The sequence below is a fragment of the Balaenoptera ricei genome, chromosome 3 (assembly GCF_028023285.1).
Source record: "Balaenoptera ricei isolate mBalRic1 chromosome 3, mBalRic1.hap2, whole genome shotgun sequence".
In the NCBI taxonomy this organism is placed as follows: Eukaryota; Metazoa; Chordata; class Mammalia; order Artiodactyla; family Balaenopteridae; genus Balaenoptera; species Balaenoptera ricei.
Genome location: NC_082641.1, coordinates 175,108,094 through 175,132,143, shown reverse-complemented (window position 1 = coordinate 175,132,143; position 24,050 = coordinate 175,108,094). Strand labels below are relative to the sequence as shown.

Below are 24,050 nucleotides of genomic sequence, written 5' to 3'. Positions count from 1 at the left end.
ACTGATTTCTTTCTTTTATCTGAGTGTGTGGTGTGTGTGTGTAAAGGATGAATGTGGCAAGTTAGGCTTGCTTTTCTTTTCAGTGGTACATTCAGAGCTTTTGCAGGTTAATAATTCTTACTGTGTATTCATAATTCAAAAAAAAAACAGTCTAAATTTCCCTAATATGGAAATGATAAGCCCGGCCCCATGGCTCATAGTGGCTCTTAATATTTATTTATAACAGTCAAGAACTAGAACCCACCCAGATGTCCTTTAATGGGTGAATGGTTAAACTATGGTACATCCTTATCATGGAATACTAGTTAGCAATAATAAAGAACAAACTGTCAATACACACACAACTTGGATGAATCTTGAGGCAGTTATGCTGAAAGAGACAAGCCAATCCTGAAAAGTTGTATGGTTTACAATTCCATTAATATAACATTCTTGGAATGCTAAAATTACAGAAACCTTAAAAGGATTAGTGGTTGCTAGGGGTTAGGCATTGGGGAGGGGGGACAGTTGGAAGGTGAATGTGACTATAAAGGGCAACAGGAGGGATCCTTGTGACCGCAGCAGTCTGTATCTGATTGCGGTTGTGATATTGTTCTAGAGTTTGCAAGATGTTGCTATTGGGGGAAACTGGGTAGAGTACAGGGGGGATCTCTCTGTTATTTCTTACAGCTGCATGAGAAGCTACAATATCTCAAAATTAAAAAGTTTCATTTGAAAAAGAAACTCTTACCCACTAAAATAATTTAGTTTGTATGTTAATATTTAACATCCTTTGAGAGACAGTCATTTTTTTGTTTTTTTTCTTAACTAGAAACTAGTTTTTAAAAAATCTGGGGATTTCCCTGGTGGCTCAGTGGTTAAGAATCCGCTTGCCAATGCAGGGCACTCGGGTTCAATCCCTGGTCCGGGAAGATCCCACATGCTGTGGAGCAGTGAAGCCCGTGCATCACAATTACTGAGCCCACGTGCCGCAAGCTAGTGAAGCCCGTGGGCCTAGAGCCTGTGCTCCACAACAAAGAGAATTCACCGCAGTGAGAAGCCCGTGCACCGAAACGAAGAACCCCTGCTCTCTGCAACTAGAGAAAGCCCTCGTGCAGCAACGAAGACCCAACACAGCCAAAAATAAAATAAAATAAATTTAAAAAAAAAAAAAAAATCTGAGGCTTTCCCATGGGAACACAGGGGACGGTTGCCTCTGCCTGCCCCTCCCCCCTCAAGGATTTCTAAGCTGGCTTCCCTTCCCCCCTTGCTGCCTGAAGGGCATGTGGCTAAAAGAGTTTAATAATTCCCACTTGGAGTCACGTTAAACCTTTTTGCTGTAATATTGTTTTTTCACAGGCAGATGTTAAAGTATTTCTGTTGGTTCATCCAAGAGTAGCTGAAATTACTCCTTCAGTACATTGCATTTGTAGTTCTACAGCTGATAGAGCATTTTCCCACCTTGTCACCTTTAATCCTTACTGTTTGCGGCTCTGAGGTGTAGGTAAGTGTTTTAATCTAATTTTTGACCCAGCTCTGAAAAGATAAAGTGATTTGTTGGAGGTTCCATAGTGGCCAGGTTGGAAAGCCCAGGTGGGTACAAACCTGGGGCTTCTGTTTCTGAGACCTGTGGCTGTTTCACGGTGTCATTGGGCCTGGAGGCCTGGGTCTCACAGACCAGTTATAGTTCCAGAAGCAATTTAGGAAACATCCTGCATTTGCCAGTTACAATATCTTTTTAATTAGTTAACATACTTCATCTCCACCTTTTCATAAGAAAAAAGGATGTTTTAATACTGAACATACAGGAAGAAAATAAGTTTAGAGTAAAGGACAGTCCTTTCTTCAATTAATTTTATTTTTGGCTTTGTTGGGTCTTGTTTGCTGCACGCAGGCTTTCTCTAGTTGTGGCGAGCGGGGGCTGCTCTTCATTGCGGTGCGCAGGCTTCTCATTGCAGTGGCTTCTCTTGTTGTGGAGCACAGGCTCTAGGCACGCGGGCTTCAGTAGTTGCGGCACATGGGCTCAGTAGTTGTGGCGCACGGGCTTAGGTGCTCCGCGGCATGTGGGATCTTTCTGGACCAGGGCTAGAACCCATATCCCCTGCGCTGGCAGGCGGATTCTTAACCACTGCGCCACCAGGGAAGTCCCAAGGACAGTCCTTTAAATTGAAAATATTTGTGAACATCTTTATTCCTAACTTTATACCTCCCTATGGACCAGTAAAAACACTGTTGGGGACAGAACTGGGAACCATTGCACTGGACTTAAGATATGTCTTGAATTGAAAAATTTCTCAGAGTGGCATCCATAATCAGATTTTAGATTGGCGTCTTCTGGCTGGGTTGCTTTGTTAAAATTATTTTCCATATATCCTCGATGATGTGAATCTGTATAAGTTTAAGGAGTCACTTACAAGTTGTATGTGTGTATTATTTCACTTCGCGGTCCAGGATAGGATTATATCTCCAGAGGTCAGGGAACCAGCATTGGGTCCTGTACCTTTTAAAGCCTATTTAGGTCTCTTTAAGAGGAGCATCCAGTTTGGGACCATTCCAGGAGTGACTGGGCCTCTAAGGTTTTGTGAAGTACCCTGGATGGGGGAATTTACTCTGGAAGATAGGTGGGGCCATACCTGTTGGGGTGTTGTCACTACACCTGTTCATTCATTCTACAGACATGTGTTGATCCACACATGCTGACTTGGGAACGTTTTTTTCCCAACAGCAAGTGGTCATGAACGGCATACTCCAGTTAGTGAGAGGTCAGAGAGATGGTCATCTCACCGCATGCTGTGGTTTAAACTTCTATAACTCTGCATGCTCTGGGTGGGCTGGTTTTGAGAACAAAAGAAAGGAACCTGATCCCTGCATGTTAGAACATCCCAAAACCACACAGAGGTTGTTTAAGATCCTGATTCTTCTCTCTTCACTCGTTCTTTTCTTGGACTTCTTTTCAGAGAGGCTGGGCTGGTAAATATCAGGCTTCAGTTGGGCCTGGTTTGAATCCTGAATGAGGTTGCAGGAGCAGCTCTGTGAGCCTTTCAAGGCTTGGGTTTAAAGTTATATTGGCAGGGGGCATTGGAGTGTTGCATGTATAGGTGGGTATTGTGGGTTTCTTGCCAGCGGTATTCCTCAAAATCTTGAAAAGGAGGTTAAATGAGGTGGACTCTCTGGTATTCAAGACTGGAGCAGCTGGCTTCCAAGAGGCTGATTTGGGTGACAGATCTAGGCTTACACAGAGGCAAGTAAGGCTGGTTTTGTTGCCCTGCAAAGAAGTATTGACTCCAGTTTTTATTATTTATTTATTTTTGGCTTTGCCGCGCAGATTGTGGGATCTCAGTTCCCCAACCAGAGACTGAGCTCTTACCCTCGGCATTGAGAGTACAGAATCCTAACCACTGGACCGCCCGGGAATTCCCGACTTCAGTTTTCACGTGTTTGCTTTAGTTCACAGAATAAGTACTCTTACTCACTTTGTCCCCCTGAATCAAAAGCCATCGCCACTAAGGCCTGGCCTGAGGGAGGAGGGCCAGGGGATGAAAGGATCGCAGATGGGCCAAGGGTGGTGATCAGAGTTAGCCACAGCCCAGTGAGCCTTTAGGGGTCCCTTCTTGGGCCTGCCTCTCAAGTGAGGCAGCCTGCTGGAGCAGAGGCCACGGCCATGCTCCGAGTTTTAGCAGTGAAGACAGCAGATGGAAACCTCGCTGCGGGACGTTTGCTGAAGACAGGAGCATTTGGGGGCGCACAAATGTCCTTGAGGGCTTGTGATGGGCTGATGTTTTACACAGTGAATATCTTTTTTTTTTAATGTTTCATTTAATTTTATTTATTTATTTTTGGCTGCGTTGGGTCTTCGTGGCTGCGCGTGGGCTTTCTCTAGTTGTGGCGAGCGGGGGCTACTCTTCGTTGTGGTGCGCGGGCTTCTCGTTGCGGAGCATGGGCTCTAGTTGTACGGGCTTCAGTAGTTGTGGCATGCGGGCTCAGTAGTTGTGGCTCGAGGGCTCTAGAGCGCAGGCTCAGTAGCTGTGGCTCACGGGCTTAGTTGCTCCGCGGCATGTGGGATCTTCCTGGACCAGGGCTCGAACCTGTGTCCCCCTGCGTTGGCAGACGGATTCTTAACCACTGTGCCACCAGGGAAGTCCCATCTGCCATTGACATCTGACTTCAGTTGTGTTTCACATCTCTCTTCATCTCTCTGTTCTTTTCCTCTTTCAGTCCACTTCATTTTATTGAAATATAATTAACAATGTATCTTTACGATGCTTTTCAAAGTAGCAGAAGGTTGTAGTCTTTCCTCTAAATATTAACTAGAGTCCAGTATTTATTTACATTTTTTTTCTTTTGAAGTAAATGTACAGATCTTGAATATCCAATTCAATGGATTTTGACCAGTGCATGTCCCCACCAATACTACCAAGATGTAGACCATGACCATCACCCCAGAAGGTTTCCAGGACCCCTTCCCAGGTGTTTCCTGCCACCATCCCCCAGAGGCAACCGCTGATGAGTTTTGGCTGTTTTGCTGAGTTCGAGAACTTCATCTGGGTGGAAGCTTTTTTTTTCCTTTTTCTTTTTTGATAGTTGCCCCAAATGTAGCCAGTGGAAGTCCTACAGGTCAGCTCATTTGTCCTTTGGACAAGCCTGCAGTAATCTGTGCATGTTTCCTTGCTTTCTGACACTGCAGTGTGACCCAGGCTCACCCACCATAGTTGTGCATGAGGTGCCGAATCAACCATTTCTTCCAGGAGCTCCCTTTAGAAGATTTTAGACAATATCAGTCCTACAAAACCCTGAATAAAAAGGTCTTAGTCACCTGGGATCTCAGTTTAAGCTCTGTTATTTTCAAGTCTCTATATTTGATATCTGTGGTGGAGGAAGAATGTAAGATGAAGAGATGGTAAGTGTACAGTGATGCATTGGCTCCGGGCACCATGTTGGATTTGGAGGGAAGGCGTTTCTCCTTTAAGGTACACTCGCTGGCCAGGTCCACAGGAATGGGGGACTTGCGTGCGGTGTTCATCACTGTCCCAGCATCTGGCTCAGGGCCTGGCACAGGGGAGGTGCATGCTGAATACTTTTGAATAAGTAAATACAGTTTTAAACATCATCCTTCATTATCAGATTGATGAAGTTTCAGTATAGATATGGCCAGGACTGGTGGCTGTTTAACATGGACTCCTCACCAATCAGCTGTGATTTCTGATGGCCTGCCTCTTGTCAGTTTAGAATTGGTTTTCTGAGCTTTGCTTTAAATTTTAGATTACCTGCCATGGTGGCACTTTTGTAAGAATTCTTGTTTACTACTCACTTTAAAAAAAAAAACAAAAATTATTATGGAAATTTTCAAACATGCACAAATGATCCCAGTATACCCATCCTTATCTTCAGCAGGTATCAGCATTTTCCAGTGTTGGTTTATCCTTTTCCCTTCTCCACTCCCCACCTCACTGGAGTATTTTAGAGCAAATACCAGGCATGTAGTTTAAGCCATAAATTTATCTTAAATATGTACCTAACAGATAAAGACATTCTTGTCTTTTTTTTTTTTTTTTTTAATAAGGTACTTTATTTATTTATTTTGGCTGCGTTGGGTCTTCGTTGCTGCGCGCGGGCTTTAGTTGCGACAAGCAGAGGCTACTCTTCGTTGCGGTGCGCGGGCTTCTCATCGCGGTGGCTTCTCTTGTTGCAGAGCACGGGCTCTAGGCGCGCAGGCTTCAGCAGTTGTGGCTCGCGGGCTCTAGAGTGCAGGCTCAGTAGTTGTGGCACACGGGCTTAGATGCTCCGCGGCATGTGGGATCTTCCCGGACCAGGGATCGAACCTGTGTCCCCTGCAGTGGCAGATGGATTCTTAACTACTGCGCCACCAGGGAAGCCCCAAAGACGTTCTTTTCAAACACAACCGTAATATCATTCGTTCCTAACTGAATGAACAATTATTCCTTAATACAGGATGTGCTTTTGCATGTGCTCTGCCCCTACAACAGCCAGTGATGTACATCTTGTGTAGCAGATGTTGGTGCTGTTTTTGCGGGTCTGTGGGATGTATGCTCCATGCTTTCCATAGGTCAATTCATTTAACTTTCACAGTTCCCTTGAAGAGGTAGAGGAGTAGATTCATGTTGCAGGTTAGAAGGAAACTCCAATGAAACTTCAAGGCCACACAGGTAGTGGCCCAGCTGGCAAAGTTTCAGGCCCACATCTTTGCAGAAGCTCCCACTTGGTGACTACCAAGGGCCCAGGCACAGCCAGGAGCTGAGCCCAGGGACTGGTCCTCCACTCTTCCCTTCCCTCCCTCCCATGTCAAGAAGCATTTGACGCCACCTGTCCTTTTCCCTGGCTCTGCAGGGGCATCGCCTGTCATTCCACGCTTAGATTTTCAAGTTCTACTTTGGAACCCTTAAGTTTTCGATGAGATTGCTAGGTAGTCCTGAAGCATTGTGGGAAATTCTTGTTCTGGCTAGTCATGTCGGAGTTTATCCTTGAAGGGGGTGCGTTTCCGAGATGAACCTGCTGCCCTGGCTGGTAACTGGTGTGGATCGAAGGGGCTAGCTGTTATGTGGCTGGAGGGAATGGGTGGATTCATCTGTTGCCTATTAAGCTGATGGGGTTTTTTTGGTTGTTTACTCATTTGGAAGATTTCAGTGTGGACCAGACTGTTTGCATAGAGTGGGAATTGAGTAGGTTGTAGTCAGCATGTTATTTAGAGTCCAAAATTGTAATTATAGCTACGTTTGTCTTGAAGACTTCTGTTGTGTATTTCAGTTGTCTCAACCACTCCAGAATTGAACCCACAGGTGTGTCCACGTGCTGCGGTGGCCACATCCACCTGATGTTTCAGAAGGTTCTTGCCTCTCCAGTTTACAGAAGCCTTTTGAGCCCCTCTGTTTCCTGCTTTCCTTCCATTACCCTCAAGGACCAGAGCTCTTTCCCTCTTTTTTTTTTTTTTTTTTCTTTCCCTCTCTTTTTTTCTCCAAATACCAAGATTTTGCTGAACGTTTTCGCCTGTACCATTTTCTGGAGGCTTGTTAAAAGGTTTATTTTTTATTTGTAAAAATTGGCATACTTATATAAAGATAATGATGAAAAGGGATTTTTTAAAAAGTAAAAATCATCTGAGTGTGGGCCTGAAGTGAGACGCGCCTTCTAGAAACCAGCTGTTTTCATTTTTATGGAATTTTATAATTAGTTGTTTGTACCGTGGCTTAGTGGTTACTTGGAAATAAAGATGTGTCCTGCTGTGTGGACGGACCTCCTTCCTGAGGCAGCGCCGCTTGGATCCTGCTGAATATCTGACTGCTAAGATTCATCCATCGATGAAATATGTGAAACTAAAAAGATTTTCTGATCTTATAGATAGTTGAAGTATTGATAACACCAAGGAAATCTGTCACAATTTGAAAAGATAAGCAAAAATTTGATTTCCAGACACTACAGAAAAAGAAGTAAAAATGGTAAGAAAGTTTTTTTCTTAATCATAGATACTGTTTCTTCGTTCATGTACAAAAATGTTTGTAGTGTTTCCCCAAAGCATTTGATTCTTTTTTGTAAATTGAAGTAGTTGACTTACAATATCATATTGGTTTCAGGTGTACAACAGTAATTTGATACTTATTGTAGATTATATTCCATATAAAGTTTTTATAAAATATTGGCTACCTTCCCCATCCTGTTCATTGTGTCCTTGTAACTTGCTTATTTTATACTTAATAGTTTGTTCCTCTTAATCCCCTTCACTATCTTGCCTCCCCAAAGCATTTGAATCTGTAATCATTTTTCATTGGACTTTTTTCAAGTACATAGTGTAACAATTCTAGTAATACAGAAACGTGTAAAGTAAATGCCCCCATACTCCCACCACCTAGAGAAAGCACAGCTGTTATGTTTGGTTGTCCTTCTCAGGCTTTCAGATATGTTCATATAGTTTTATTTTCATATGCATAATTCTCAGTTGTACATCTTAAAAGATAAGCGTCAAGTTGCATTGTTTTTAACTAATTTTTCACATTTCCAGCGTCCAGTGAGAATTTTTGTGAATGATGATCGCCATGTGATGGCAAAGCATTCTTCCGTTTATCCAACACAAGAGGAGCTGGAGGCAGTCCAGAACATGGTGTCCCACACGGAGCGGGCTCTCAAAGCTGTGTCCGACTGGATCGATGAGCAGGAGAAAGGCAGCGGCGATCACGCCGAGTCCGAGAATATGGATGTGCCCCCAGAGGACGAGACCAAAGAAGGGGCCGGGTAAGTTGGTTTTGTAGGGTGGTTGTTTTTTGTGTGTTTGTTTTGTTTTTTCCTTTCTCCTTTCTAGGGAGACTGGCCAGGGTAGGGTTGGGCACCTCCTTTTCTAAGAAACTCCAGCCTTTCCAGGACCCCTGGGTTCTGGCCGGACGGAATCTCACTGAGCATGTGTTGGGCTGTTCCTCAGGGAGCAGAAGTCAGAGCACGTGACCAGAACCCTGAGGGGCGTGATGCGTGTTGGCCTCGTGGCAAAGGGCCTGCTGCTCAAGGGGGACCTGGACCTGGAGCTGGTGCTGCTGTGTAAGGAGAAGCCCACGACCGCCCTCCTGGACAAGGTGGCTGACAACCTGGCCATCCAGCTCGCTGTGAGTGTGACCGCCACCACTGGGGTTGGAGGGTGGTCAGGGGAAGAGGTGCCCAACCGCGCTGTGTGCCAAGAGGCACGCTCCAAACCCAGCCTTGCACCTGCTGTGCTCACACCTTCTGTAGGTAACAGGCAGGACGCTGCAGAGCCACCCAGATGCTCTGGCAGCCAAGAAGGGCCCAGTGCCTGCCATGCACAAGGCTGCACTGTTTTTGGGCCGCACTGGGCATGACCTTCACATCCAGACTCCAGTAATGGATGGGCGGGTGAGTGGATGAATAGGTAGCACAGTTGTTAACTCTTCCTCCCTGACGCAAAGCTGGACATAAAAATATTTTTTTAACCGATTTATTTGTCTCATTACAAAAGTATTACGTAAATAATAGCCTCTGGCATTTCTTGAGCATTGACTACACCAGACTCTAGGCCAGAAGAGCTCTATCATTTCATCATAATGACTGAGATAGGGCTTTATTTTTATTTTTTATTTTTTTAAACATCTTTATTGAAGTATAATTGCTTTACAATGGTGTGTTAGTTTCTGCTTTATAACAAAGTGAATCAGTTATACATATAAGGGCTTTATTATCTAAGTATTTTCGAAGACGTGGCTGAGGTGTGGGGAGCTCAGTAACTGACCCCACATACCCAGCTGGTGAGGTCTGGGGCTTCAGAACCTCTGAGTGTCACTGCCACTCGGTGCCTCTTCGGGACACATTTACCCTGGATTTAGTGACAGGATAAGCAAAAGAAGAAAGTAAAGACTTCATTTCTTAGACACACTGTTCGTTTTCACGTGTGAAGGTATGTTCTGTCACGTGTGAAGGTACGTACTGTCACGTGTGACTGACAACTGGGGATTCAGGACAGAGGTCAGAATTGAAATGGTCAGTTAATTTTAATCTTTGTCTATAAAAAGTATATTAAGTGAAGAAAATTAAGTTGACGTAAATGTTTCTAAAGGAAAGACAATTTTTGTAAAGAGTATTTAAAGATAGATACAAAGAATGTATATTTTTATCAGTTTAGCTTAGTGTTTTTTGACTGGGGCAGATTTTGCACCCCAGGGGACATGTGGCAAGTCTAGAGGTAGTTTTAGTTGTCACAGCAGGAGGAGTGGGGTGCTACTGGCATCTCCTAGGTAGAGGCTGGAGATGTTGCTCGAGGTCCTCCAGTGCACAGGACAGCCCTACAACCAAGAGGGATCTGGCCCAGAGCGTCCATAGTGCTGAGGTGGAGAAAAGTCAACTTAGGTTTTCCATAGTGCCTTTGTCCTCCCTGTAATGTGGTATTTACTTTGTTTTTCTTGACAAAAATCAAAAACGCTCGAGTTTTCTTGATCAAGGCATATAAACTGGTATAAGGAAGAAAGCAGAAGTCACAATTGTGAACGTCCTCTTATAGACACGTGCATTTGCAGCAAGTACGTGCTTTTATAGGCGTCATATGATGACACTGTTCACCGCACACAGTTTTCATCACCCCACGTTCTGGGGTAGCTGCTCAGCCTGGTGTGGAAACAGCGGTGGCCGGGTGCTGTGCTTTCCGTGCGGTGTCCGGGTCAAGCCCTCTGCAGCCTTGTGCTGTCGGTCGTGTCACTAAGTCCATTTTCCAAATCAGAAACCACAGTCGTGATGAGATGAAGTGATTTGTCCAAAGTTACACAACTGCCAAGCAACAAAGTGAGGATTCACACCCTCATCTCCTCCCAGACCCTAAACTCTCTTACCGTTGGCATTATAAAGCTTCCCGTGAAAATCACCCCTCTAAGTAGTCACCTCCTCCTTGGAGTGCCTGGAAGATGGCCAGAGACCTGTCCAGCAGGAGGGAGGTCCTGAGCCCTAGCTGAAGGCACTGCTGTCAGTCACAGCCCAAGAAACTGGCCTGTCTGCTGTGGTAACCAGGAGCTAAACAGAACTGTCGATAGCCCTGGGGGGGGAAGTGCGTTTGAAAGTTGCATTTTCTTTTGTAGGCTGTTACAGATGACAAGTACGAAATACTCCAATCTGTCGACGATGCCGCGATTGTGATAAAAAACACAAAAGAGCCTCCATTGTCCCTGACCATCCACCTGACATCCCCTGTTGTCAGAGAAGAAATGGAGAAAGTATTAGCTGGAGGTAGGGAGGCTGAGAAAGGCCAGCAGGACACTGGCAACTTGGTGTTCCCTCACGATTCAAACGTGCTATTCAGTTTTAGACTGCTTTGATAAAAGGATAGTGGTGTAGCTTTGACCACCTTTTGCTCTGAGATCACATCTCCCACTCGGTTTCAGTCCTGGGAGTTTGACAAAACGGTTGCACTAAAAGTGAGTAGCACTTTTCCTAGAGGATTGCACCATTTTTGTTTGTCTTAATCCTTGGATGTTCTCATCGGTGTTAAATGTGATTTTTTTCTGTTGAGTCAGTCTCTGGCCTTGGAAAAGCGTGTCCCTGGTGATTATAGGCTTTTTAAATTATGGAAGACAACCAGATGGTTTCTGCATGAGCATCACGTTGGACTTGTGCAAACAGCTTGTGTTGCAGCAGAACCGAGGGCTTCTTCATTTGTCCTCTTCCATTGGCTGCTTTTATCAGTTGCAGTGATTGAAATGCAAAGAGCTGATGCAGAGTTTTGGATAAAGTTTTAAACAATTGAGCGATTTTCAAATCAAGTCTTTGAACCTCAGACAGTGATAATGCTTTCACGATTCAAAGTCCACCCAGGGCCCCTCATACATCTCTGGGTGGATGTTTTTCAGTCACAACTCTCACACCTCAAAGTAAAGGTGACAGGCCTTATCCAAACCCCTGATGCACAGATGGCGGAAATGACAAACGCTCTGGTTTTGCTGCAGCACAGGCTCACGCTGTGCCCTTGTTGCTGTTCTTTGATTACCTTCGGTTCCGATACCTGATTCACTACCAGAGCCCTTCTAGTTTATCAATTTAGGGACGCTGGACCTTTGACCAACAGGACTCTCTCTGTCAAGGGCTGGGACTAGGGCAGTCCCGCCTGGTGGGTGGAGGTGGTCCCCTTTGCCGTAGACGCCTCAGGGGAAGGCCTGTGGGAAGCAGAGAGGGAGTGCATTTCTACTCCCCCCCCCCCCACCCCCCGCCTATTTTTATTTTTTGGTTTTTGGTTTTTGGTTTTGTTTTTCGTTTTTTGCTAATGAATTTTTTTAGCATAGCTAATTTATTGGGAGATCCTGGGGAGGAAGCAAGGTAATAGTCTCTACTAGAAGATAGGATCCACCTATCTGTCCCCCTCCCCCATGGGATTATTCCTTTTAGAGTAACTTCCCACTTTTGTTTTTGTTTTTCTTATTGTTGTTTTTTTGTTTCTTGTTTTTTTGTTTTTTTGGAGGGGGCCTCTGATTTTTACGATCTCCTCTTGGGGCAGAGTTAAATGCACTTGAGCGTCTCCTTCCCTGGTCAAGGGTGGAGATGACTTGAGATTCTGGGAGCCTCAGCTGCCCTTTTAGGAAGCTGCCACATCCCCTTTCCACCTGACAGAAACCCCTTGGTCAAACTGTACCTTGTCTTCTTATTCCATCCATGAATAGAAACGCTATCAGTCAACGATCCCCCGGACGTTCTGGACAGGCAGAAATGCCTTGCTGCCTTGGCGTCCCTCCGACACGCCAAGTGGTTCCAGGTTTGCATTTTGTTCTTCTATTTGTCTTTCGGTAGAGAATTCCTAAGTTTTAAGTTGGCTAATTTTCACCATAAAGTTTCGGTAACATTGAAGAGCACCGTGCTGAACTTAGCACCTGCAGGCGTGCAGTTGCTAAAGGAGCACGCATAGACAAATTTGACACCCCCAAAGGAGGCTTGTGACTGAGTAGGTGGGTAGCTGCTGCTTTGTGCCAAGAGTAACATCATTCTCGTCCACTCGGTGAAATCGCTGCCGACCACACACTTGATGGTCGTGTACGTTCACCGTTTACCCTTGACAAAGTAGCACCCTGAGACTTGCGTTTTTCATGTTTGCCTGTGTTCAGGGAGGTGCCTTGGTGTGAAGAGCCTGTGCTTTGTTCCTCTAGGCCAGAGCCAACGGGCTGAAGTCGTGTGTCATTGTCATCCGGGTCCTGAGGGACCTGTGCACCCGCGTTCCCACCTGGGGTCCCCTCAGAGGATGGGTAAGGCACCTTTGTAGCTATAGCCACCCTGGGTCATGTGTGCAGAGACCTCCCAGATCCCAAGAATATGTTAATGGTAAACAGGCTGGAGTGGCCCGTCAGGGTGGGTGTGGCCGATACTCCAGTCATAGCTGCTCATTGAGCAACTACTGTGTGCCACACCCTGGGTGGGGATGAGAGCGAGACCAGACTCCCATGGAGGGTACACAGCTCAACCTAGTCAGGGACCGGCCAGGTGGCACACTTACTATGACGGATTACACTCCGCGAAGACGGTTTTGTAGCTGTTCTTGGACAGGGGTCAGCAAACTGAGGCCCACAGGCCAATTCTGGCTAGTTGCCTGTTTATCTGTAGTTAAGAATGCTTTTTATGTTTTTAAATGGCTACATTTTAAGTATAAGTACCTATGTAACAGCTTCAACTTTGCCTCTTGGCCCACACAGGCTGCCCCTTTAACGTCTGGTCCTTTAAGGAAAAGTTGGTTAAGACCCACTCTAGGTGTCCTGTCTTCGACGCGCGCGCGCGCGCACACACACACACACACACACACACACACACACACACACACACACACACACACACACACACACACACACACGACAACAGCTCCTCAGCATCAGCCAGCTCCCTCCTGGACACTGGCTAACTGTCCCTCTTGCCTTTCAGCCCCTCGAGCTTCTCTGTGAGAAGTCCATCGGCACAGCCAACAGACCAATGGGTGCCGGCGAGGCCCTGCGGAGAGTGCTGGAGTGCCTGGCTTCAGGCATCGTGATGCCAGGTTGGGGCCTTGTGCTTTGCAAGTTGCAGGGAAAGGACAGGGATTGAGGCCCTGAGGCCACTTCCTGGCGGGTCCCCTGACCGGGTTAGGGCAGCAGCAGCCCCGTGTCCCCCTAGGGATGAAGCATGTGACTACCCTCTTGCACCATCATATCCAGCCCTGTGCCGGCTCCGCAGCTGTGACTCAGGGCGGATCCGGGGCAGTGGTGACCCACTCCCACGCGAGCTCCACGCTCTGAGATACATGTGGATTATTTCTCTCACAGGCTGGATGCCGAGTGGGTCACCGAGCTCGGTGTGTTTTCCAGAGCTGGGTGTGGATGGGGCGCGGGGGGTAACGCACTTGGTTCCCTCAGCCAGCACAACTCTTCGGAGATGCTAAAAGATAATCCTCTGCATATCTTCCTTGTTTCCTGCCTTCAGATGGTTCTGGCATTTATGACCCTTGTGAAAAAGAAGCCACTGATGCTATTGGGCATCTAGACAGACAGCAACGGGAAGATATCACACAGAGTGCGCAGGTATAGTCATCGCCATTGCCAACGTGAGCCCTTACCCAGTCTGTAATCACTGGCTTCCAGTTCCATTACTGGGTATTCTCAGGGTAGCCACTGGACTCATAGGCTCAGGCTGGGGATTCTGAAGGTCAAGGGATCGTGCCTGATACAGGGTGCCCCAATCTGGGTTGCTTCTTTCCCCTGGCGCCACGCGTGGTTGTTGCCTGCCCCCTCGGCCTGCTCGAGTGCTGTTTTCAGACACCGAGTTCAGCGGGGAGATGTATTTGCTGTGCGGACTGCTCCAGGGGTCCTTCCCTCGCAGGCCCACCACGTGGCTCCGTGTGGCAACCAGTCCCCAGGTTGGGGTCTCCTGTAGTCCTCTCGAGGGGGGTGGTCACAGGCTGGCCTTCCCCCACAGCAAGGCTGGGCCCTGGCTGTTGGGGGACCCCTCACTGTTATAGGGGAGACCGTTAGCAACCCCTCAGCTCCCACCCCTTCCAGAAGGCATTAGTGAGAGCACACACTTTGGCTGGGAACACAGGGCGGCTGAGTCAGGTTCCTCTTCCCCTTCTCCAGCACGCTCTGCGACTTGCTGCGTTTGGCCAGCTCCATAAGGTCCTGGGTATGGACCCCCTGCCTTCGAAGATGCCCAAAAAACCAAAGAATGAAAACCCAGTGGACTACACAGGTAAGCATGGCGCAGTGCCCATGCCCAGGCGGGCGGTATCATCGCACGCTCCCAGCAGAGCCCTGACTGGAGTCTCAGCTGCTTCCGTCCTTGTCTCGTTTCAGTTCAAATACCCCCCAGTACCACCTACGCCATTACGCCCATGAAACGCCCAATGGAGGAAGATGGGGAGGAAAAGTCTCCCAGCAAAAAGAAGAAGAAGATTCAGAAGAAAGGTACCAGCATTCATTCATAGTCCTTGTTTTACCCTCCACGTGGCTTCAATTAAGGTTCACCCCAAAGTGAGTGGGATACTTCCTTTTACCTTCTCTTTCTCGGACATGATACTTAAGTCCTTTTAAGAATGGTTAAATAAATACAGCATGGGTATGGAACACAAGTGGGGTGCCTCAGCTGGTGACCGCAGGTGTGGTGTGCCCCTGGGAGTGGGGCAGGCAAGGCCTCGGCACGTGTGGCCGCCCAGTCCCCTGCCCAGTCCTCCACGTCGTGCATCAGGGCGCAGTCAGGAGAGGTTCCCCTGCCCGGTTCAGAATTGACTGACTTTCCAGAGCAACATTGGTGTGTTCTCTCTAGAGGAGAAAGCAGAGCCTCCCCAAGCGATGAACGCCCTGATGAGACTGAACCAGCTCAAGCCGGGGCTGCAGTACAAACTGGTTTCCCAGACCGGTCCAGTTCATGCCCCCATCTTCACCATGTCTGTGGAGGTAGACGGCAACTCATTCGAGGCCTCTGGGCCCTCCAAAAAGACTGCCAAGTTGCACGTGGCCGTTAAGGTGAGCACGGCGGCAGCGTCGTACGACAGCAAACCACTTCCCTCATCTTGCGCCCCTTCAGAGCCATCGTCCCATTTAAGCATGAGGCTAAAGGAGGGCATGCGCATACTCAAATGGGTTAGATTTCCGAATGGTAGCCAAGTCACACGTGGCAAGAACGCCATCATCACTGTGGCTGATGGGCAGAGGGCCCCCTAGTGTGGCCGGGCATCGAGGTGGTCTTGGGAGCTACAGGAAAGCTCCTCCAGTTGGCTGGACGCCACCATAGGCGCTTCTGATTCAGGATCCTGGGTGTGGGAGGGGTTCTGCGTGGTTGAGCCCTCCCTCACTGGGGGCCTGGGTCTCCCTCCTGCAGGTGTTACAGGACATGGGCTTGCCCACGGGTGCCGAAGGCAGAGACTCCAGCAAGGGGGAAGACTCAGCTGAGGAGACAGAGGCGAAGCCAGCCGTGGTGGCCCCGCCACCTGTGGTGGAAGCTGTCTCGACCCCCAGCGCTGCCTTCCCCTCAGATCCCACTGCCGAGGTGAGCACGGGGTGGGAGCTGGAGTGCCCGGCAGGAAGCAGCAGGCGGTCCTGGGTCCCGTGAACCAGGACAGTTCCTGGTCCTCGTTCTCTTACCCCAAGAGTGTACCTTCCAGTCCAGGGGCCTGTGGAGGGAGTTGGGTGTGAGCTGTTGAGCCATGGCCAAGAGGCCCTTGCTGGTGTTGACCCAACATCTGGGGCTGCACTGGGGTGGCCTGCAGTCGAGGATGTGCCGTTTCCCCGGTAGATGGGGTGTGGGTGGAGGCGGTCCCATTGCTGGGAAGGCCACAGATGATTTCTGGAGACAGGAGTTGCGAGGGCGACAGCAGAGTAAATGGAGCGGAGGGCCTCCTCAGCCATGACGTAGGGGTGGCTGCCCTCCTCCACGTGCTGGAAAGCCCTTAGCTGAGTTTGTTGGTTTTCTTTTCTGTTTTCCCTGAGAACGTAAAACAGCAGGGGCCGATCCTGACCAAGCATGGCAAGAACCCTGTTATGGAACTTAACGAGAAGAGGCGTGGCCTCAAGTATGAGCTCATCTCAGAGACAGGGGGTAGCCATGACAAGCGCTTCGTCATGGAGGTTAGTGGTCCTGGGGGCGGTTCCTGTGGGGGCCTGGAGTCTTTGGAGAGTCCCCCCCGTCCCAAGGGGGGTGTTGGGTCACCCCAGACACGCATGTGTTCTTCCCAGGTCGAGGTGGACGGACAGAAGTTTCAAGGCGCTGGCTCAAACAAAAAGGTGGCCAAAGCATATGCCGCCCTTGCTGCGCTAGAAAAACTGTTCCCCGATGCCCCTCTGGCCCTCGAGGCCAACAAGAAGAAGAGAGCCCCCGTGCCTGTGAGAGGTGGACCGAAATTTGCTGCTAAGGTGAGCGGTCACCCCGGAGCTCTCTGACCTTGGCGTGTATTCTCTGGTGATTCGAATGGGAGGCGAATGTAACCCGTCTGTCTTCTCTCCCGTTCAGCCACATAACCCTGGGTTCGGCATGGGGGGCCCCATGCACAATGAAGTGCCCCCGCCCCCCAATCTCCGAGGACGGGGAAGAGGAGGGAACATCCGAGGTCGAGGGAGAGGGAGAGGCTTTGGTGGCGCCAACCATGGAGGCTACATGAATGCTGGTGAGGACCATTGTCCTGTGCTGTCCCAGTGGGCCCGGCCTGCTCCCTGGAGTGGGTGGGACCCCTGGGGCCAACTGAGATGCCAGAAGAGGCAGGGGGGCTGGCAGACCCACCTCCTGCCCTGGTGACCCTGTCTGTTCCCTTTCAGGCGCCGGGTATGGCAGCTATGGGTATGGAGGCAACTCGGCAACCGCTGGCTACAGTAAGTGTGTGTTTCTCTTTGTCTGAGCTTGGGGAGAAGCTGCAGCTTAGCTCCCGTGGCCTGAGTTAGAGCAGGGTGGCCCAGCAGCAGGAGCCTCCCTGAGGCTTAAGGGCAGCTGGCACCCATTCTCGGTGGTTAGGTCAGGCGGTCCTCCAGCACCCCCCATCCTGCAAAAGTGTCATTTATTCTTTAAATGTTAATGCACACACTTGTGTGACTTGAAAGTTCATTAAAAGTCAGAATTTTAAATTTCTCTGCTTTAAGCCATGCGAAGCACCAATCCTGTGAATATACTTTTCCTGACAGTGCACAGCTCTTGTCTTGAGAAGGAGCCTTCATTGGGGGGTTACAGGAGCAGAGAAATCTAAAACATGAATTTCAAATGTGGCGCTCTGTGCCATTTTTCAAAAGAATTCTAATTTTTTTTCTCTGCTCTGTCTCCCCCTTTTGTAGGTGACTTTTTCACAGACTGCTACGGCTATCATGATTTTGGGTCTTCCTAGAGCATCTAAAAGTATTGCACACAAAATCAACTTTTTACTCCAATTTTCTCGAACTCCAAAACCCAAAGTGTCCGTGCTGTGCCCTGTGCTTCACTGGGTTTCTCAACCGTGGCTTGTCACCGCAGCTTGTCTGAAACTCTTAGCCTGCAGAATTTAAGACAATGGCAGTTTTTATCGTGATTTGCCTTTGAACTTGGTCATATTGAAGTTCACAATAAGTGGAAAACAATTTTCAGAGAATGCGTTTTTTGTGCAGAATTGCACAGAATTCTAGAGCCAGCGTTGGTCAGCATCAAGGCAAAAGCCCACCTTTGCTTTTTATGGAAAGCATTACTTTATTTAAGAGACAGATAATAATGCATTTTAATCTACCTTTGTCTTAATTTACAGCAGGTTTTGTATGAATTTTTAACCTTTTAACAAATTCCCAAATCTGGTTGATGCCTTTGACAGTAACGATTTCACCACATCCGAATCCAGAGCAACCGGCCTTTTTTCTTTTGTTTTTTCATAAGCATGTGAAACGTTGGGAACGTTGGGAAATTGTATATTGTGCGAAGTTAACCTCTTCCACCTTTTGTAAATGCTCTGGTGGGTTCTTGTTCCGGGATGCAATGTTCTGTGGCTGCTTTAGCTAGAGGTGAACTCTCAAAGGTATCAAAACTGTGCTTCCACTATTAGTGCAAGAAACAGACAGGCTTTAAGGAAGAGAGAATGTGGAATTTTGCAAGTCGTAATCACACCTGCAAATGCATGGGATTCTAGAGGTTTTTTTCTTTTTTCCTTTTCTTTTTTTTTTTTCTTTTTTTTTTAATGGGGCTTTAAAAATAATCAAGCTGGAAGAGCTTAATACATAGCACAATTCTCCAGTGAAGAGCCAAGCCTCAGCAGGGCCTGTGCTGCTGGGCGCACATCCACGGCAGATTCCAGAAGGCCTGCAAAGCTTCTGCCCTCTTACCTTAGGGTGCAGGCTTGAGCTTGTGTGGCTTCTCCCTTGTGCGCAGAGGCACACAGAGGCGTTCTGGCTCTTGAATGAGACCCCCGTCTCTTGGCGGGAGTCCTTCTTGGGAATGAGTATAGTTTTGGCTCTGGTCAGCAGACTTCTCTGCAGCAAGGCCTGCCTCTGCGTTGACTTGCAAAATTTTGCGTTTATTCAGTCAGGCAAAAAATTGGTCAAAATGGTTACTACATAATTTGTTCCCAGGGGTTTGAAACATTCAGTGAAACTTTTTAAAACTTTGATTGCATGATGTATTTTTTTTTTTTCCTAGAAAGTTATTGTTTGAGAATAATGTCTTTTTATACCAGGAAATAGTTATCCTGAAATGACGTTGAAAATTTCCCCTCCCCTTTATTATTATTATTATTTTTTTTTAATCAATACATGTTAAAGTAACAAGCCCTCAGTCCTTGGCGTCTTCATTCATTCCCACGCTGGCGGAGGGGCGAGGATGCGCTCAGTGCTGGTCGTGGGCAGCCGAGGTGGTGGGCTTCCGAGAGGGTGTCTGCAGGGGACCTCCCGTCCTCCAGCCTCCTTGAGAAGCCTTCGCGCGTTTACTTTCCTGCATTGTGGGACTCGTCCTTCTCCTTGGTGTTTTTGGCTTTGGGTGGGGTGGGTGGAAGGGTCTAGAGAAAATTAACTGATGTCGCAGATCAGTTCTATCCAAATTATTGTTCTCAAAACCACCCAAGACACAGCGGTGTGGGGCGTACATCTGCAGCGGGTGGAAGGAATTAACCCCCATTCAAAAGGCAGGAGATCCTTGGTGCTAAATACGGGAAGGAAGGACAGGGTGTGTGGGGAGCGTCCTCTCCCCGTCCCCCCACCCTGGGCACAGTGGCCACACCAGGCAGCAGCCCCGGCTGTCTGTGGCAGGGGCAGCGGCCAGCCGGCACAGGTGCGCCCAGGCCCGCCTGCTCCAGGAGCCCAAGAGTTCTGCAGCCCCTGTGTGAGTGCTAGGGATTGCCCGGCTGGGTCGGAGGGCCACCCACGTGACCTGTCTTCCTCTTCCTGTCGCCTCTCCTTAGCTGACCCATGCCCCGTCAGTCCATCTGAGTGGTGGGGCTGTGTTAACAAACCTGTCTTCCGGGGTCTGTACCTCGTGACCAGAGGGGGGACCCACCGTGACATTCTCCGCTCCAGGGCCTGAGAATGTGGCGGTCTGGCTGCACGCTTGTCAGTCCTGCCCCTGGGTCCTGCCTGCGCCTGGCAGCTGTGCTGGGAGTAAGGAGGGGCCCTCTGGGGGGGCCACCCAAGGCAGTAGCTTGAGGCCCCACCTGGGTGTTCTGAACCCAGCCGTAGTGTTTCATTCCCCCACGAGGCTGTGGCAGTCACACCAGGGAGATGCCCCAGATCATTGGGCTAAGTCTCCATTCGGTCCTCCCAGACCCAGGTGGACCAGCTGGTCTTCCAGGAACGACTCTGGCTTTTAGGGGCATCGTTACAGAGCATCTCCTGGGGTCACCCAGGACTGGGACTACACAGCCTCTTCCCAGCACAGCAGGGGGGAGGTGGCGGGGGCCAGCTGCTTCTTTGGGGCTTTGCTTTTCCTCTCACCGTTGGGGACATCTGGGTAGCAGTCAGCTAGTCGTGATTGTCGTCCCGCGCTTGGAGCCCATCCCATTGTAATGTTGACATCCGCTGCGAAAGCTGCTGCTGGCCTGCTGTCGTGCCGCTGCTTGGGCAGAGAGCCATTGTTGTCGTCAGCTGATGGGTGAGTGGGGCTGAAGGCTGGGCCAGCCCATACCAGGCTGCTTCAAGGACCGGAGCCGCTGCTCCTCGCTCTCCTGCCTCTTTCCGTCTCTCCCGGCCTGGCCAGTGGGCTTGTGGGTCAGCCTTCAGGGCCCACAGCTGTGACCTTCCCTCTCCTTCCCCTCCCCCGCCTCTCGATCCTCCACCTGACCCGCTGCCTTCCTGTTTAGGTCAGTTCTACAGCAACGGAGGGCATTCTGGGAATGCCGGTGGTGGTGGCGGCGGCGGGGGCGGTGGTGGCTCTTCTGGCTACGGTTCCTACTACCAAGGTGACAACTACAACTCACCAGTGCCCCCGAAACACGCCGGGAAGAAGCAGCCGCACGGGGGCCAGCAGAAGCCCTCCTACGGCTCGGGCTACCAGTCCCACCAAGGCCAGCAGCAGTCCTACAACCAGGGCCAGTACAGCAACTACGGCCCCCCGCAGGGCAAGCAGAAAGGCTATAATCATGGACAAGGCAACTACTCCTCCTATTCAAACTCCTACAGCTCCCCCGGAGGCGGGGGCGGATCAGACTACAGCTACGAGAGCAAATTCAGTGAGTTGGCTTCCAGAGCCGCCAGGGGTCCAGGCCAGCAGCAGATCCCAAGGAGTGGTGGAAGCTCAGCCCTGCCCCAACCTGACCTCTGGTGGAGGGACCGGAAGGAAGCCGGGTGGTGCTGGCTGCAGGGCGGGCGTTAGGAAAATCCTGAAAGCAGGGTCCCCTGGCCCAGGTCTTTGCTGGTCCCTCCCTGTTGCCTTCTCCGAGGTCCCGGAGGCTGTGGGCTGAGGCTGGGGCCCAAGGGTGGATAGAGCCTGTGAGTCTGGGCCAGCTGTTGCGAGGTTACCTCCAGGGATGGGCTCTGGAGACAGCCCCCAGCACATCCTGAGTTACTTCGGTGTCCGCCGGTCCTTCCACCTCGTGCACAGACCCAGCAGGCCTGGGGAAGCGTGGGTGTGGACTCCTGCGTGGCAGGATAGCGGGCAGCTGCGTGCCGGGGACCTTAACGAAGCTGTGCTGCGTGTGCGTGGGCCTGGCGGTGGGCCTCGGGGGCCTGGCTGGGTGGGAGAGGGGAGGAGGCTGCTGGGGAGCCTGGGTTGGAGGAGCAGGTGGGATGGCAGGATGGACCTGGGCTTCAGAACACGATGACGTGACAGGGCTCCAGTGGCCCCTGGCGCTTCGTGGTTGGACTGAGTGTGCCAAATTTCAGCAGTCAAGACGGGGATCGGGCAAGGCCCAGACCTCAGCCGAGCGCCTGCCACTGCCAAGGCCGCGCACAAGGAACCTAGATCGCCCTAGCCGCAGTCTTGGCCACAGCCCCTTAACTGTGTTATCTTCTCTTCCCCCAGACTACAGTGGTAGTGGAGGCCGAAGCGGCGGGAACAGCTACGGCTCAGGCGGGTCGTCCTACAATCCAGGGTCACACGGGGGCTACGGCGGAGGTTCTGGGGGCGGCTCCTCATACCAAGGCAAACAAGGTGGGCTTGGGGCAGCAGGCAGCACAGCATGGGGGGCCTTAAACTCAGAGCCAGCAGGGGCCACACGGATTCCATGAGGAGGGGGCGTGGCCTGGCCTGGGCAGATAGCAGCACAGGTAGGGGGGCCCCGGTGGCAGCTGCCGCTTGGCTTCCATGTGGGGTAAGAACAAGGAGTGAGAGACACGGGCACACCAGGACCCTGTGAGAACACGGGCTTAGGTACACCTCCAGCTTCGGGTTCTTCCGGAGCCAGACGTTCAGAAATTGCCCTACTCTTAAAATGTTGGCACCAACGGGAAAAAATACGGAGAACAGTGAGGGCCAAACAGAGCCTGACGTGGAGCTCTGGTTTGGGGTGGTGAGCTCAGCCTGTGCTCAGGCAGCCCCCGGTTACAGCTCCCGCTGCCCATGCGTCGTGGCTGGGCAGCTCCCCACCCCTCATAAACACAGGGCTGATGGTCCCACCTCAGGGCTCTTGGACCAACTAGACCCAATGACCCTGGAAAGGCACTTAGCAGAACAAGGTGGAGCTTCCATGGCTGCCCTGCTGCGATCTCCCCGGCAGACACAGTTCCGGTGTTGGCTGACGTCCTGCTCTCTGACCACGGGGCAGGCCTGTGCCTCTCACCTCTAACCCAGCCCTCTCTCCCTTAGGAGGCTACTCGTCACAGTCGAACTACAGCTCCCCGGGGTCCAGCCAGAATTACAGCGGCCCTCCCAGCTCCTACCAGTCGTCACAGGGGGGCTACGGCAGAAACGCAGACCACAGCATGAACTACCAGTACAGATAAAGCCCCCAAGGGGTGAAGATTTGTACCTTCTGCACTTACTCCCCCGTTGTAAGATTCAGTTTTATGCATCACAGTTAACATGTCAACCGGCCTCTCCAGGCCCCTTCCGCCCTACCCTGTCCACGTTGCTGTGTTGTGAGGTGCAGCTGGTCACTCCCGTGACCCGTCCTGTGACCCATATTTAGCTGTGTTTGGGACTCCGTGTCTTCAGTGGTTTGTTAGTTGCCATTACAACTTTGTCTGAGTAGAGTTTTTTTGAGTTCTTGCAATTAAGTATCCCTCTGTCTATTTACAATTGGTGTTAGTGTTAACTCAGTTTGTCTTTAAATAGTAACGGAAGGGATACGTCATTTGTTAATGCTTTTGTGAAGTGAGTTAAACGAGCTTTCTGTATTTTAATGCTTTAGTGTTTCAGTTTTATAAGTGAAGATTTTATTTTAAAAACCAGTGGGAAAGAGTGGGGTTTTTTTTGTATGTCTGGATCATTCAGGCAGTACATCTGAATTGAGCTGAATGTAGACGAATAAAGAAAAACAAAACTCTGTGCCTGTCGTAGGCCTGGGTGTCTGGGCCACCAGCAGCAAGATGGGCAGGTTCCTCCACTCTGTTCCCAGCACAGGAAGGCAGGGTGTGGGGGGCAGGGCAGTCCCTGGTCACCGGAGAACGGCCAAGGCCAGCAACCCAGTTTCCTGGCAGCTTGCAGAACCGGTGTCCCAGCGGCTCCATAGTCCCAGCTCTCCCCGTGGGCTGCAGAGTGACTTCCGGAGACCCACACTGCCGTAGGGGGTTTGCTCACACAGTTGGGCATGCTTTGTTTTCTGCTCCATGAATTCTCATAATTTTAAGTGCAATTTCAAGTCACCACGGAGTAAAACATCCTTGTAGGTTGTTGGGTACGTGTAACCTAAAAAAGCCCAGTTGAATCTGGCTGAAAGATGCCAAGATCTGGGGAACCCAGCCACAGAACCATCCATGCCACGATGGCGCTTTGTGTCTGCAGCAGCCACAGCCTTTCCTCTGGTGCCGCCCCACCTCGAGTGTGTTCCACGGAGTGCACTGTTGGCGTGCTTCACGATCCTGGGTAATTTTGCAGTGGTTGGGAGACATCTTGTCACCTAGTGGGTAGAGGCCCGGGATGCCGCTGACCATTCTACACTTAAATGTCAGCAGTGCGCAGGTGGAGGAGCCCTCCCCAGAGCAGCCCTTCTCAACTTTGGCCCTGCTCCCGGGAGAGAGTGGGGGGTCACGCCCGGAGTGCTTTACCCGCCT

General features: G+C 50.1%; 1 protein-coding gene across 4 annotated transcripts in view; it reads left to right on the top strand.

Annotated features, from left to right (window-relative positions):
• The window catches only part of ILF3 (interleukin enhancer binding factor 3), a 28,324-nt gene extending 4,999 nt beyond the window's left edge, over nucleotides 1-23,325 (top strand). Inside the window, exons 2-20 of one of the 4 annotated variants that reach the window (XM_059918410.1) lie at nucleotides 7,333-7,430; nucleotides 7,991-8,220; nucleotides 8,405-8,582; nucleotides 10,554-10,701; nucleotides 12,126-12,217; nucleotides 12,606-12,701; nucleotides 13,369-13,480; nucleotides 13,903-14,000; nucleotides 14,553-14,664; nucleotides 14,769-14,879; nucleotides 15,238-15,437; nucleotides 15,793-15,960; nucleotides 16,413-16,538; nucleotides 16,647-16,823; nucleotides 16,921-17,074; nucleotides 17,223-17,276; nucleotides 20,702-21,070; nucleotides 21,862-21,990; nucleotides 22,645-23,325. In XM_059918410.1, coding sequence (XP_059774393.1) covers nucleotides 7,428-7,430; nucleotides 7,991-8,220; nucleotides 8,405-8,582; nucleotides 10,554-10,701; nucleotides 12,126-12,217; nucleotides 12,606-12,701; nucleotides 13,369-13,480; nucleotides 13,903-14,000; nucleotides 14,553-14,664; nucleotides 14,769-14,879; nucleotides 15,238-15,437; nucleotides 15,793-15,960; nucleotides 16,413-16,538; nucleotides 16,647-16,823; nucleotides 16,921-17,074; nucleotides 17,223-17,276; nucleotides 20,702-21,070; nucleotides 21,862-21,990; nucleotides 22,645-22,781 — 2,694 coding nt within the window. In that variant the 5' untranslated portion in view covers nucleotides 7,333-7,427 and the 3' untranslated portion in view covers nucleotides 22,782-23,325. The other 3 variants (XM_059918409.1, XM_059918412.1, XM_059918411.1) reach the window with 3 other exon arrangements.
• Nucleotides 23,326-24,050: the final 725 nt, after the last annotated feature.